General features: G+C 35.2%; 1 protein-coding gene across 1 annotated transcript; it reads left to right on the top strand.

Annotated features, from left to right (window-relative positions):
* The first annotated feature begins 7,048 nt into the window (after positions 1-7,048).
* Positions 7,049-12,994, top strand: LOC145629167 (solanesyl diphosphate synthase 2, chloroplastic-like). The gene is made up of 6 exons (XM_081681704.1): positions 7,049-7,624; positions 7,718-7,842; positions 10,437-10,564; positions 10,648-10,756; positions 11,445-11,567; positions 12,112-12,994. The coding sequence occupies exons 1-6, from the start codon at positions 7,384-7,386 to the stop codon at positions 12,658-12,660; spliced, it is 1,275 nt and encodes a 424-aa protein (XP_081537830.1). The 5' UTR covers positions 7,049-7,383; the 3' UTR covers positions 12,661-12,994.
* The last annotated feature ends 572 nt before the right edge of the window (positions 12,995-13,566 follow it).

Here is a 13,566-nt window from a genome sequence, read left to right as displayed (position 1 = left end):
CAAGCATATCAATTGAGAAGGGACATGTGGGATGCATTAGTTAGGTAGTTTGTAATGTACATTCACTAACTTTGAACATTTGTAAGAAAATTAGAATTATGAAATTAATTTTAAATGTATTTGCTTTTAATCTAACATGATATGCAACAAAAAATCAAATATAAAAAAAATAAGTGTCCAGTTTATACATAACATTAAAAAAAAATAAAAATAAGTTCATAACATAATTAAAACCACTAACAGAACATCTAATCAAAATAATCTAAAGTCCCATTTTTTACTTCCAATCAAATACAAGCTGCTCAGTCATTGTTCGAGTCTCACTCGACATTTCAGGATACTCAGCCAGTGCTCTTTGGTGAATCTCCATGGACCGACCCATCCACTGCAAATCAAACAATAACATATTATAAACACAAAAATTCATAGAAGTCATTGTTAATATAATAATAAGCATAAATACTTACGTAATCAGTGTTAGTCCGCTCAGGCAGGTTGCTTGTAACTCCTGCACCTGGAGATACCCGCGGGTGAGAAAACCTGTACAGCCACTGCATGTAACCAGGCGCAACCGAAGGAGCTGCAGCACTAAGCCTTGGTAGGGCACCTAAAACAACACTCTGAGATACCCCAAGGACAAACCTCTTCCACGTCACAGCTGTCATCTCAGTCGGGAAGTCTACCCGATACATCTTCAAGTTAGTCGGCCTGTTAGCCTTCTCTGGCCTGATGATCTCGCGGGGAATGCCTTGCACGAAACCAAGCTGGCGCACCACTCTATCAGGCATGTATGACTCAATGATGTTACGGTACTGGATTCAGCCAATGAATAAAGTGGGGGGCACTCGTAATGCAGGATCAGCTCCGTACGGTAGCCAGTTCACCTCACGGTCAGTAAGCGCATCAATCCTAGTACGAAAAGCTAACAGGCGCTCCAGGTTCTTGCTAGGACATCCCGCTCCAACATCCCAAGCAGACGCACGAGGCATTTGAAGGTCCCGGGTCAAGGTACCCTGCTGTGGCCGAAAGCACGGAAAGTACTCGTAAATCCACGCTTGCAGAAGCTTGAGACAACCAGCAATCAAATCAGCACCTTTCCGTGATGCCGTGCCCAGTTGCCGATACAAGTAGGCTAGTGCAGCTGTTCCCCAAGCATACTCGTTAATAGGGACATCCGTGTGACATAGCTCGTGGAGGAAGGAAGGATGCGTACGGTTACCACTCTTGTCTACAAACAGTGTACCTCCAAGCACTAACCACAAGTATCCATCAAGCTGCTCACTAAAATCCCGGTCAACCGCCAATGTCGACTCAAAAATCTTATCAGTCAACACCCCACTACCCTACCAAATGGTCTTTGTGCCGCAAACCTCAGATCATCTGGAGTTATATCCATGGTGATCGAGCACGCGTCCCGTAACACGTCCGTGCTAGGAGTAGTGGTCACCATATTGCCTGCAACCCGTAACCCAAGTATGTTGTACACGTCGTGCAGCAAGATCGTAATCTCCCCAAATGGCATGTGAAAGGTGTTCGTATCTGGCTGCCACCTCTCAACAAAAGCAGAAATCAACGGCCAATCAAGTCTCTTAAACATCAGGCCGGGCAAGTGAGACAACCAACTAGCATCAATCTCCGCAAGGTCCTCCACAGATTGACGACCTCGCCAAGTGAACAAGTCAGAACATAACTTTGTCCTACTCAAACAGCGCAAAACACTACGCTCCTGCTCCATCCAGATATACCGTGCCACGTGACCGCCAAAACTAGGGATAACTGACCCATCCTCAGGCCCACCCGGCATCGGTTCCTACACTAACCATGCCTCTGCAGAGCTGGAAGTAGGCTGACTCGATCCACTACCAAGAAATCTCCCAAACTGACCCCTATATACCATATGGAAATCCTGAGGGTCCTGTTCTTCATCCCGGTCACCAGCATGACTAGCCGAACATTCATCTTCCTCGTCAGATATGGGTGCTCCACTTGCAGAGTACAAGGGCCGACTACTACCAGACTGTTGGTCTCTCGACCAACCACTAGTAGACCCGTATTGCTGCTGCTCGGACTGAAGCGGTGAAGATCGAGATGTCTGTCTCCTAACAGACGCATTCAGACGTCGTGATATTGTATCTCGAGCACCAGAACCCTCGATCTACATAAAATAAGAAAATAATCCGATTTTAGTAATAATAATAATAATAACAATAATAATAATAATAATAATAATAATAATAATAATAATAATAATAATAATAATAATAATAATAATAATAATAATAATAATAATAATAATAATAATAATAATAATAAAAACAATAACAACAAATAAACTTAACAACAACAACAATAACCATAATAACAATAATAACAACAACAACAACAAATACAAATTAACAACAACAAATAAACTTAACAACAACAATAACTAACAACAATAACTAACAACAACAACAACAACAACAAATACAAATTAACAACAACAACAATAACCATAATAACAATAATAATAACACTAATATCAACAACTATAATACTAATCATGATTAAAAATATTAATAGTACTACTAATAACAATAATAATAATATTATTATAACAACAACAACAAAAAAAAAAAATTAAACAACAACAATAACCATAAAAACCCTAATATCAAATTAGTTTAATAATAATACTAATCATATTTTTAAAAATAATAACACTAATAATAATAATAATAATAATAATAATAATAATAATAATAATAATAATAATAATAATAATAATAATAATAATAATAATAATAATAATATCAACAATAATAATAACAATAATAATAATACTAACCATAACACTTCAAAATAACAACAAAAATAACAAAATCCAAAAAAAAAAAAAACAAATTAACAACAACAACAATAACCTTAACATTAATAATAAAAACCTAATATCAACAAAATAATAAAAATTATCATATTTTTAAAAATAATAACATTACAAAATATACTAACCACAATAATAACAACAACAATAATAATAATATCAACAATAATAATAACAATAATCACCATAACACTTCAAAATAACAAAAAAAAAAAAACAAAATCCGAAAAAAAAAAATTAAAATTAACAATTTTATTAACGGGCAAAAAAAAAACAAAAAAAAAAAAAGAATTGGACCATCCGCCCAAAAATTCCGAAATTTCCATGGAGGATCCGCCTGGAATTTCCGGATCCTCCATGGAACTTCCGGAATTTTTGGTCGGAAGTTCCTGGGATCCGTAATTAAAAAAAAAAAATTACCTCGTCGCCGTCGCCGCCTCCGTCGCTGCCACCAGCATCGCCGATGCTCCTCCCTCCGAATCTCAGCCTAATCCGCCTCGAATCACCCATTTTTTTGTGTTTATGATGATTGTTGTTTTTTTAAAAAATGAAGAAAAATTTTTGAATTTTTTTTTATAAATTTTTTTTAGAGTGTTTTAGAGAGTTAGAGAGTAAGAGAGTTGGAGAGTAAGAGAGTTAGAGAGAGAAGTAAGAAAGTGAGAAATGTTGGTCGGGAAGGAAAAAACCGTATTTATATATTAGGGGTAAAATTGGAATTTCAAGACAAAAAGGGAGCGTTACCCGGTAAAATGGGAGCGACAAATAACAACACCCAAATTATATAGTGAAACTAGACATTATGACTAATCTAATGATATATTTATATAATAACATTTTTTTATTTTATAAAGGTGAAAAAATTAAGTCAACCATGATATGTAAAATTGTAAATAGTGTAAAAATCAAAGTGATGCATTTAAAAAAACGGAGGGAGTATTTCTTTTTTAACATTACTGATTTTTACTGAAAACTAGACTTGTTTTTGCTTAAATGAACTTTATTTTTACTGAACTGAAATTATTTTTACTAAATAATTATTTTTTAAAAGTGAAGTGAACATCACGTTAGTAAATAATCATGGCTGATAAATCTCATTTAATAATCAACTAGTTTGTGGACCCGAGCGATGCCCCGAATTTTTACATGGAATTGATCATTAATGTATGTTGTAATTTATGATTAAATTTTCTTGTAATTAAATTTGTTGTTCATAATATTGTCATTTGCGGTTGTAAAAAAAAAACATATTGTCATTTGCTACATATTAATATTTTTTTATTCAAAAGTTACATAAAAAATCACATAGCTTGGTGGTAAGCAGTGGCGGATCCAGGATTTTAGGAGTGATGTGTCATTGTCACTTATCGACTGCAATCACCATATACCAATTAATATCTCGAGTGTTTTTCCCTTTTTATTATGAAATTAAAGTTGTTTAAATTTGTTTAAAAAAATAGTTAAAGTTTAAATTAGATAACAATCTAAAATTATTCTTGTAATATAAACTAAGACATCACTATACATAAAACTCCATTCACAATTCACAAATTCACAATTGACAAACTAATTATTAATACAAAGTGTTTGGGTCCAATATATGTCAATTGGATCGGTCCACAAATGATTCAATTACAAGCCCAAGGTCAAAGGTTCAACTCTCCAATCCATGTCAAGTCAAGTCAAGTCAAGGGTCAAGTCAACGTGGCAAGCTCACTTGGCTTCAAGCCCATTTTTCCTTATTGTGCTAAGGTATAAAAGCATTCACTTCTCTCACTTTGCATTCATTCACAAATAGCCTCAAGCAATTAATACTCTTGCATAGCACTTTCTCTCTCTACACTGTATTGACTTCGGCATTGGAGGGGCTTTCCTCGGCACAACCCCCGAGGCTAGTTTATGTGTGTTTTCTGTGCAGGAAACTCTCGGCCCAACATCATTTTGACCGAGTTCAGTCTTCAACCCACTTTAAAGGACCTTGCCGAAGGTCCCATTGTTTTACCCGAAACACAAAGCAATACCTTCAAATAATGATTTATTAGCTTTATAAACTGAATTAGAACAACAAATTAACAACAAGAAGAAGCTTTAAAGCATTTAGTATAAGGTAATAAAGTTCATAAAAAAAATTAAGAAAGAGATTGGAAAAATATCCAACAAAGTTTGACATAAAGTGTTTCTTTTTAATTAAATTTTAATGATTTTACGTGAAACTAGGGGAGTTAGAACTTAGGAAGTTAGGAGTAGTAGACGGGGCAAACAGGTCATTCAGGTCGGGTTCGGGTCGGGTCAATTAAGGTTAGTAAATGTTCGGGTCAAGTCGGGTTGATTCGGGTTTCGGGTCAGCACTTCGGGTCAAGTTCGGGTCGGGTCAAGTTCGGGTTGGGTCTGTTCGGATCGGGTCAATTTTTAAGATAAATTTTCGGGTCAAATTCGGATCGAGTCAATTCGGGTCGGGCCTATTCAGGTCAAGTTTGTGTCGAGTCACTAAAATAAATTCACTTAAAAAAATAGTTGAAAAAATAAAGTAAAATCGTTAAAAAATAAAAAATAAAATCATGAGTACCTATTACGTAGGAAATAAAGAAGCCCTAAACTAAGTAATTCACTATGTCACCATATTCACTTAGGATTCGGGTCTGGTCACTACGGGTCGGGTCGATTCGGGTCAATCAATTTGGGTTAAAATCGGGTCCGGTCACTTCGGGTTTTGGGTCATTTCGGGTCGGGTCAAGTTCGGGTTTCGTGTCAATTTCAGGTCAGGTCATTCAGGTCAGGTCACTTCGGGTCATCGGGTCATGTTCGGGTCAACTCTATTTCAGGTCAGGTCGGGTTAGTTCGGGTTCGGGTCATTTTCGGGTCAATGATTTTGGGTCAACTTTTGGGTTACGGGTCGGGTCATTCGGGTCGGGCAGGATTGCCAGGTCTAAGGAGTAGTACTATAGTAGTCGGACACTCTGACTTAGGGCCTGTTCTCATACATTTATTTTCAGTTCAATTCGGTTCAGCCCAGCTTAGTTCAGTTCAACTCCTAATTTCCTTCTCTTATAAAATATTCATTCCAGTTCAGTTAAGTTTAGTTCAGCTCATTTAAGTTCAATTCAGTTCAATTCATTTCAGTTTAGCTGAGTTCAGTCTATGAGAACAGACCCTTAGCCTATTCATTTCTTTAATTTTTTTTTTGTTTTTTTTTTTCAAATTAATAGTGTGTCACGGGACCCAGCATGACTAAAGGTGAGTCTGCCCCTGGTGGTAAGACTCTTATTTGTAGAATTAGAGGTTGTAAGTTCAAATCTTGTGGTGAGCATTTTTTTTTTAATTATTATTATAAGTGAATGACATAAAATGAAGACAAATGGAAGGGAGAGCCATGTGGCGTTATGAGTAGTTACATGGGTGACGTGTAATGAGGCGAGTTTACGTGACACGTAGACGTTGTTAGAAACGCCTTTTAGTATAGATAGAAAATTGGGAATAGTTTGGATTACTATCTACTTATTGACTAATTAGGCCCTGTTCTCTTCACCTTAAAAAAAATAATATTAAGTAAAATAATTTCAGTTCAGTAAAAATAAGTTCAGTTCAGTAAAATTAATTTCAGTTCAGTAAAAATAATTTCAATTCAGTGAAAATAAGTTCAGTTCAGTAAAATTCAATTTTCTTAAAGAAGAATTATAATAGAAAATCAGTTATAATAATTTAAGTTCAGTAAAAATAATTTCAGTTCAGTAAAATTAAGTCCAGTTCAGTAAAAATAAGTTCAGTTCAGTAAAAATAATTTAAGTTCAGCAAAATTAAGGTGAATCAAACAGAGCCTTACATAGTTAATTAATCATACTTCCTCCGTTATTTTATTATTGCTTCGTAAGGGTTTGGCACAAATTTTTTGGTAGTGGAAAAAAGGATGAGAGAGAAAGGTAGAAATACCAAGTTGCCCATGTGATTGTATGCACAAAATAAAAGTAAAGGTTAAAAAGCAAGGGTACATTAGGTTAAAAAGCAAGGGTAATTAGGTAAGTGATGCGATATTAAAAAAACGGAAGAAGTAATAAAAACGAAAAAAGAGATATTCTTATATCCCAATTTACTCTTTAATTGTCTCTACTCCCATACCTTAGTCTCTTACAACTTACACACGGCTGTCTCTTGAATGAATGTCAATAAAGAGGTACGAAGAAATGTCCTCACATACGCAAATTAATGAACATGTGTGGGCATATTTCCGCCACTCAATTTCTTGTTTATCATTCGTTACCAACTTCTGCTACTAAACTACTCCAGCAACACTCATTTCAATTCTTTCTTTCCACCATACAAAAAAACAGAATAAATAAATAAAAACTTTTCTCTTTTATTTCTACTTCACTTAATCACATAATTTGTGACAATTTATTTCAAATTTCATCCCATTTTTTCATGTGGGTTCTTGTTAAATGATCAAGTCAGCAACTTTCTGAGGTGGGTTTTGGTTAGAAATTGAAATTTTACTGATTTCGATTTCTGGGTATTGCTCAAAAATCAAAATGATGTCAATGAGTTGCCAAAATGTTGATTTTGGTAGAATGAGGTTTAATTCTATTGCTTGTTGTTGTTCATCTAATGCTTCTTCTGATCGTTTGTTTGCAAAAAGTAATAATGTAAAGGGTAATGGAAGTAGGAAGAACATAAGAAAAGGTTATGGAGCGCGAAAATTGTTTTGTTTTCGTTCTGGTAGTCCCAAGTGTAGGGTGTACTCTACCAAGACACCTGAGACTTTACTTAATGGTATGGACAAATTATTGTGTTCTGTTTTAACATTGGTTTTTGATTTCGAGGACAAATATCTTATGCTTGTTTGTGAATTTGGATGTTTAATAGGGGTTAGTGATGATCCTTTGCCTGTTTTGAATGTAAGGAAGGAGTCTAGTGACCCGATTTCGATTGCTAATCTTTTTGAAGTGGTTGCTGATGATCTCTTGACTTTGAACAAGAATCTGCAAGCTGTAAGTATTGTTCTGTCTATTATTATGTTTGTTACAGTAGATCATTTTCTTTGGTTCATTGTATAATACTTGCTTAGCAGTGGATTGAGTAAATAAGTATTGTGAGGAAGATACAACAAGATGGTATTAGGCTATTAGCTATTAATAAGCATAAAATTGGATTGATTTTTCCTGCATTGATTGTAAATTCATTAGCAACTATTTAAATTAAGCTTTCATGAATTCAAGACTACAAAAGCAAACTGATTTGAGTCTTACTAATGCTTTGAAAATGATTGTGCAAAGTAGTTAGAATGAGCATGCTTGGATGAAGGATTGTTATCTAAGTTTTGTGCAAAGTTGGGACTTATTAGATTGTAAAGTGAGGCTAGGAAGAGTATGTTCGGATGAATTCTTATCCAAGTAGAATATCAAGCCATGTTTTATCAAATTGTATAGCGAGGCTAGGATAGTTAGTTGCTCGTAATTTGTTCAATGTCGTCAAGGGGTTATCGTCAAAGTTGTTGAAGGTAGTATCTGCTCCATTGGTGTGGCTACACACTCTTTAGCAACAGTGAGCTTGTACAATTTAGTGTTCCTAAAACAATTGTGGTGACCTTTTGTCCGGCTTCTTTTCACCACTCCCACTCCCACCACACCCCATCCCCCTCCTTTGCTTAGGAATGAAAGTCTTTGATTCAAATCCTTCCCTTCTAGCATTTATAGCTTATTTATTCATGGGGCAACTATCAAGCATTATGAGTCATGTATTGCCTCTTATCTTCCAAACCTAGTGCAACTTTGATGAGCTTTGTGATGTTTCTAATTTCTCCCTCTATTAGATAAAATAAAAGCATAGTGGATACTGGTGACTAGAAATCATCACCTAGTTAATCCTGTTCAAATTTGAAGACCTGTGGTTTTATAGACTAGTAACAGTTTAATGGTGGTAGCTTTGTTGGTCTTAATTTTTAGAAGGAAATAGGCATAAATAGCAACACATTGTTTTATTACAGGTGGTGTTGAGGAGAAAAAATCACAATTGGATTTTGGTGAATGGTGATAATGACATTTGGAATTCTTACTATCTTGAATATTAAAGGCAGATTATGTAGGTATATTTCAATATGATAAGGATTTTTTTTTTTTTTTTATTTTTATTTATTTATTTTTTTTTGTTTGTCTCTGTGTGTGTGTGTGTGGGGTGGGGGTGGGGGTGGGTGGGGAAGGAGCCTCAATACCAAAGCAGGTGTAAGTGTAACTGATCTGAAGATAAAGTTGTTTGTTGAAGCATTGCCTTCCCAAACAGCACGTGTGAGTATCATGTAATGACGAGAGAATTAAACACTTCATAAGTCTAAAGGGCTACTCATTCTGTTGCCAAATGGTTTTCAAGATGGAACATTCTTTAAGATTGTGAAGTGGACTCTGTCTCTTTATGGTGAATGTGGCCTAAGCTCATATTTAACATGGTATTAGAGTTTGGCCTATGGTTGGGACCTGTAATGGCTTTGATATTTTCTTTAGGCCAAATTGAAATGGATCCATGTGATGTGGAGTGTTGAAATCGCACTGTAGCCCATGAAACATCACATGAGATCGAGTTATAAGGGAAACTCTTTCTCATATTTTTTGGATGGATGACTGATAATTCTGTATACATATGAGTTTTTTCTGCACGATAGATCAGTGTATATTGACCGCTTTAAATTCTTAGAATTTCATCACATTGCACTTTTTTTTAGAGAACTCTTATGAGCTTAACAGGACCTCTTCTCACATTGCACTTATTTCTGAAATTCACATTAGCATGACCGTGCTGGGTTGTAATTTTCTTCGTTGTTAAATAAGCGGTAGTTTGTGGACCTCCTTTGATACTCTTTCCTAAAAGTTATCAGTTCGTTAGGTTAGGATACTTGTACTTTATGGAATATCAAATATGTTGGTTCACCTTTTCTGCTAATAAGATGGCTGCAAACATAGCTAGAGATATAAGTGTATATTCCCAATTTTCCTCTACTGCAGCCACTTCCATCATAAGACTGAGGGGGCTTTATGCTTTATGGTTCATCTATATAGGGTGGGGGTGTATTGCTGGATTTTGGCCATTTTTGAGGATAAAACTGGATTTTCCTATTAATAAATATTACTGCTTCCGTTTTTTTTTTTTTTTTTTAGTTGACACGTTTTGACTTTAACAGTATCCACACACTCCCCCTTGACCGTGTTTTGTGCTTTATGTGTAATGAAAAATATAGTCATGTGGGATCTTGTAGCATATTCACATTTCTTCTAACTGTATGAATGAGATGTGTAGCTACTCTATATGGTTCATTCTTTTCAAGTATTTTCACCTATATGAGCAACTGAGCTGCAAAGTTAGAAATTTGATTATTAAGGCTTGTGAAACTGTGGGCATTTACATTCTCCTTGTGGATGAATCTTGATAATTTATTTCTATATTATATATATATTTTTTTTTTTAAAAAAAAAATAAAAAAAAAATAATATGTGCGTTTCTTATTAGATGTCTGTGGGATCATATTGTATACATAATGTCCATGTCCTAGCTTTGTTAGATCCAATGCCTGCATCTAATGTTGGTTTAGCTTTAGATTGTTGGTGCAGAAAACCCACTGCTGATGTCAGCTGCAGAGCAGATTTTTAGTGCTGGGGGGAAGAGGATGAGACCAGCTTTAGTTTTCCTTGTCTCAAGAGCTACAGCACAATTAGCTGGTTTAAAGTATGTCAGTGCTGTCACATGTTTGCTTCTTTCAGAATATGATTCTTAACCTCTTCACTTATCACCTATTTATGACTATCCAGGGAACTTACAATAAAGCATCGCCGTTTGGCAGAAATCATTGAAATGATACATACTGCAAGTTTGATACACGATGATGTCATTGATGAGAGTAACTTGAGAAGAGGTAAGGTTTGTATTTGTTGAATGGCTCTTTGATGCCATAGGATTTTAGATACTTAAGGCATAAACTGTTATAGTTTATTTTATTGGTTTTGCTTAAGAGACTTTTCATGCTGATAATCATGTAATTTAGATATGTCGTTCTTAATAATTAACCTTTGCATGGCTGTGGTGCTTGCAAGTTTGTCTCATGACTCATGCATATATATGTTCGCAACCTTTATAGATGAGAAGCTACATGAAAGACCAATGCTTATTTGTATACAGTTCCCTATTGCTGATTATCTAACATCATAATCATTTGTTGATCTAATACATTTATTCAAATTATACTAGGGCTTGATTTAATTGTGAGCCTGCTGCAACATTTCCATGGGTCTTGACTACCTTTCAAATTATGTATCATTTTTTCTTCTCCTTCCCTTTCCAACTCAACTGCAGATCTGCAATTTTCTAGTTTTCATTTTTAGAGGAGCAGGAGTTTTTGTGTGGTTATAGCTTAATGTTATTTTCTTTAATCCTTAGCGGAAGAAGAATAGAAAGAGTGGTGTTTAATCTCTTGATAATGAAGAATATTTGCTGATTTTAAGTGAACCTGAACAGAAATTCGCTCTGAAATACATATTATAGCTTCTGTGTCTTTATCAATTTTCTTACGCTTAGTCTGAAAAGGAATTATGATGCCTTTGCAGGTAAGGAAACTGTTCATCAACGTTATGGCACTAGAGTGGCTGTCCTGGCTGGGGACTTCATGTTCGCACAGTCATCATGGTACCTTGCAAACCTTGAAAACTTGGAAGTAATAAAGCTTATCAGTCAGGTATATCTGTAATTCATTGCAATAGCACTTATTGAACATTTGTTATAGAATAAGCATAGTAACTATTGTCATGTGAGCAGACAAAGTAGCTCTACTCCTAGCTTGATTTGTCGCTGCCGAGTTGTGTGAGCTGTAGTGGACCTATAATTATCATAGATTAGCCAGTGGCTTGTGTAATAATTTTTTGTGTTCATGACCATAATGGCTAACCGGAAATGAAGTTCACCCTTCTTCATTTCCTTAAAGGTGAGGAACTACCGGAAATGAGGCTCGAAGAAGAGATATATCAAATTTGGATAAAAAGAGGATTATCTTGTGAGATGACTATGATGATGACATTAACTTATGATTTTCTATGTCCATTCACTAATGTTCTAGAAACTTCTTTTTTGTTTGCACTTTAAGAGATAAAAAGCACGCATTTGCTCAATTTTTCCAACAAGTGGAGTTGATTGGTGTACTAATGAAAATGACAAAATTATCAAGAATAATTTGTATGGTGATGCATTTCCTAATTGTACATTTAATCCTCGTGATTTGGCAGGTGATTAAAGATTTTGCCAGTGGGGAAATAAAGCAGGCATCTAGCCTATTTGATTGTGATGTACAACTGGAGGACTACTTGATCAAGAGCTACTATAAAACCGCCTCGTTGCTTGCTGCTAGTACAAAGGGATCAGCCATATTCAGTGAGGTTGATCGGAATGTCTGTGAAAGTATGTATGAATACGGCAGGAATCTTGGTCTATCCTTCCAGATTGTCGATGACATTTTGGATTTTACGCAGTCTGCTGAGCAGCTGGGAAAGCCTGCAGGTGCAGATTTAGCAAAAGGAAATTTGACTGCTCCAGTAATTTTTGCTTTGGAAAAAGAACCTAAACTGAGAGAGATTATTGAGTCTGAATTCTCTGAGACTGGCTCACTAGATGAAGCCATTGAACTTGTTAAGAGTTGTGGTGGTATTGAGAGGGCTCGGGAATTAGCTCTAGAAAAGGCTGATATTGCTCTGCAGAGCCTTCAATGCCTTCCTGATAGCGCATATCGTGTAGCTCTTGAAAGAATGGTGCTATATAACCTTGAAAGGATTGATTAAACAGCAAAAAATTGCTGCGTGTATCATGTATCATCAGATAATTTGCTAAAACAAGCAAAAGAGCAAAGGAGATGTCAGGGTGTTTTCTTGATCTCTATGCTTGCATTACCACCAATGGGTATATCATTGTTTGGTGGCTGTATATTCAATTATTCACATAGAAGGCTTTTTTAAGCTCGAGCTCATCTCTTAGGATAGCTTTACATTTATAAGGTTAAATGATTTATAGATTTTGATTTAAGAAACAACAACGAAATAATTGTTGTATACTCTGTATACATTAATAATTTTTTGCTCGTGTAATACAAGTGACACCTTATACTTTTAGCTTTCATTTGATCTTCAAAAACTTGTTTTAGTCGTATCGCTTGGGTCATTGAATGTATATAGGGATGGTTGATTACCTCCTTTTTAGCTAGCATTTTTTCGGCTAATGTCTAATTGATTTTGGTTTAGATTTGAAACTTTATTAATGCACAATGGAGAGCAATACTTGAGAGGAATGATTCAATGTGCAAATATAGATTAATGTTTGGGAAATCTCTTTGGTAACACTCAAGTTTTTCATTATCTTCGGTAAATTGCAAAAATTTCAATTTTTTTTTGGTAACCTTTGTTATTAATTACCATTGATAACCGAGAAGTGTTATTTTAATAAAAATCTTTAACTATAGTTAGCTTTTTTTTTTTTTTGTTTTTTTAATTTTTTTTATAATTTTTTTTAATATATATATAATTTAATTATCAAATAATTTTCTACAAAATAAAACCAAAATCCTTCCCTCACCTTACCTAGCCACCAACATGCAGCAGCCCCTCCCCATGTTGGCGTCTAAACGGGCGTCGCCGGCCTCCCCCACCCCCGGTCGGCCTAGTACAACCTTTCTCGCCCCATCTCTTCTCTTT

The sequence above is a fragment of the Chenopodium album genome, chromosome 4, assembly GCF_948465745.1.
Source record: "Chenopodium album chromosome 4, dcCheAlbu1.1, whole genome shotgun sequence".
Taxonomy (NCBI): domain Eukaryota; kingdom Viridiplantae; phylum Streptophyta; class Magnoliopsida; order Caryophyllales; family Amaranthaceae; genus Chenopodium; species Chenopodium album.
The sequence above is the reverse complement of the archived record's forward strand: the minus strand, read 5'-3'. Positions and strand labels throughout refer to the sequence as shown.

Excerpts from the sequence above, each read along its gene's own strand:
- LOC145629167 (XM_081681704.1), top strand. The coding sequence starts at position 7,384 with ATGATGTCAATGAGTTGCCAAAATGTTGATTTTGGTAGAATGAGGTTT. Across the intron at positions 10,565-10,647 it reads GCACAATTAGCTGGTTTAAA|GGAACTTACAATAAAGCATC; the intron begins GTATGTCAGTGC and ends ATGACTATCCAG. Across the intron at positions 11,568-12,111 it reads TAATAAAGCTTATCAGTCAG|GTGATTAAAGATTTTGCCAG; the intron begins GTATATCTGTAA and ends GTGATTTGGCAG.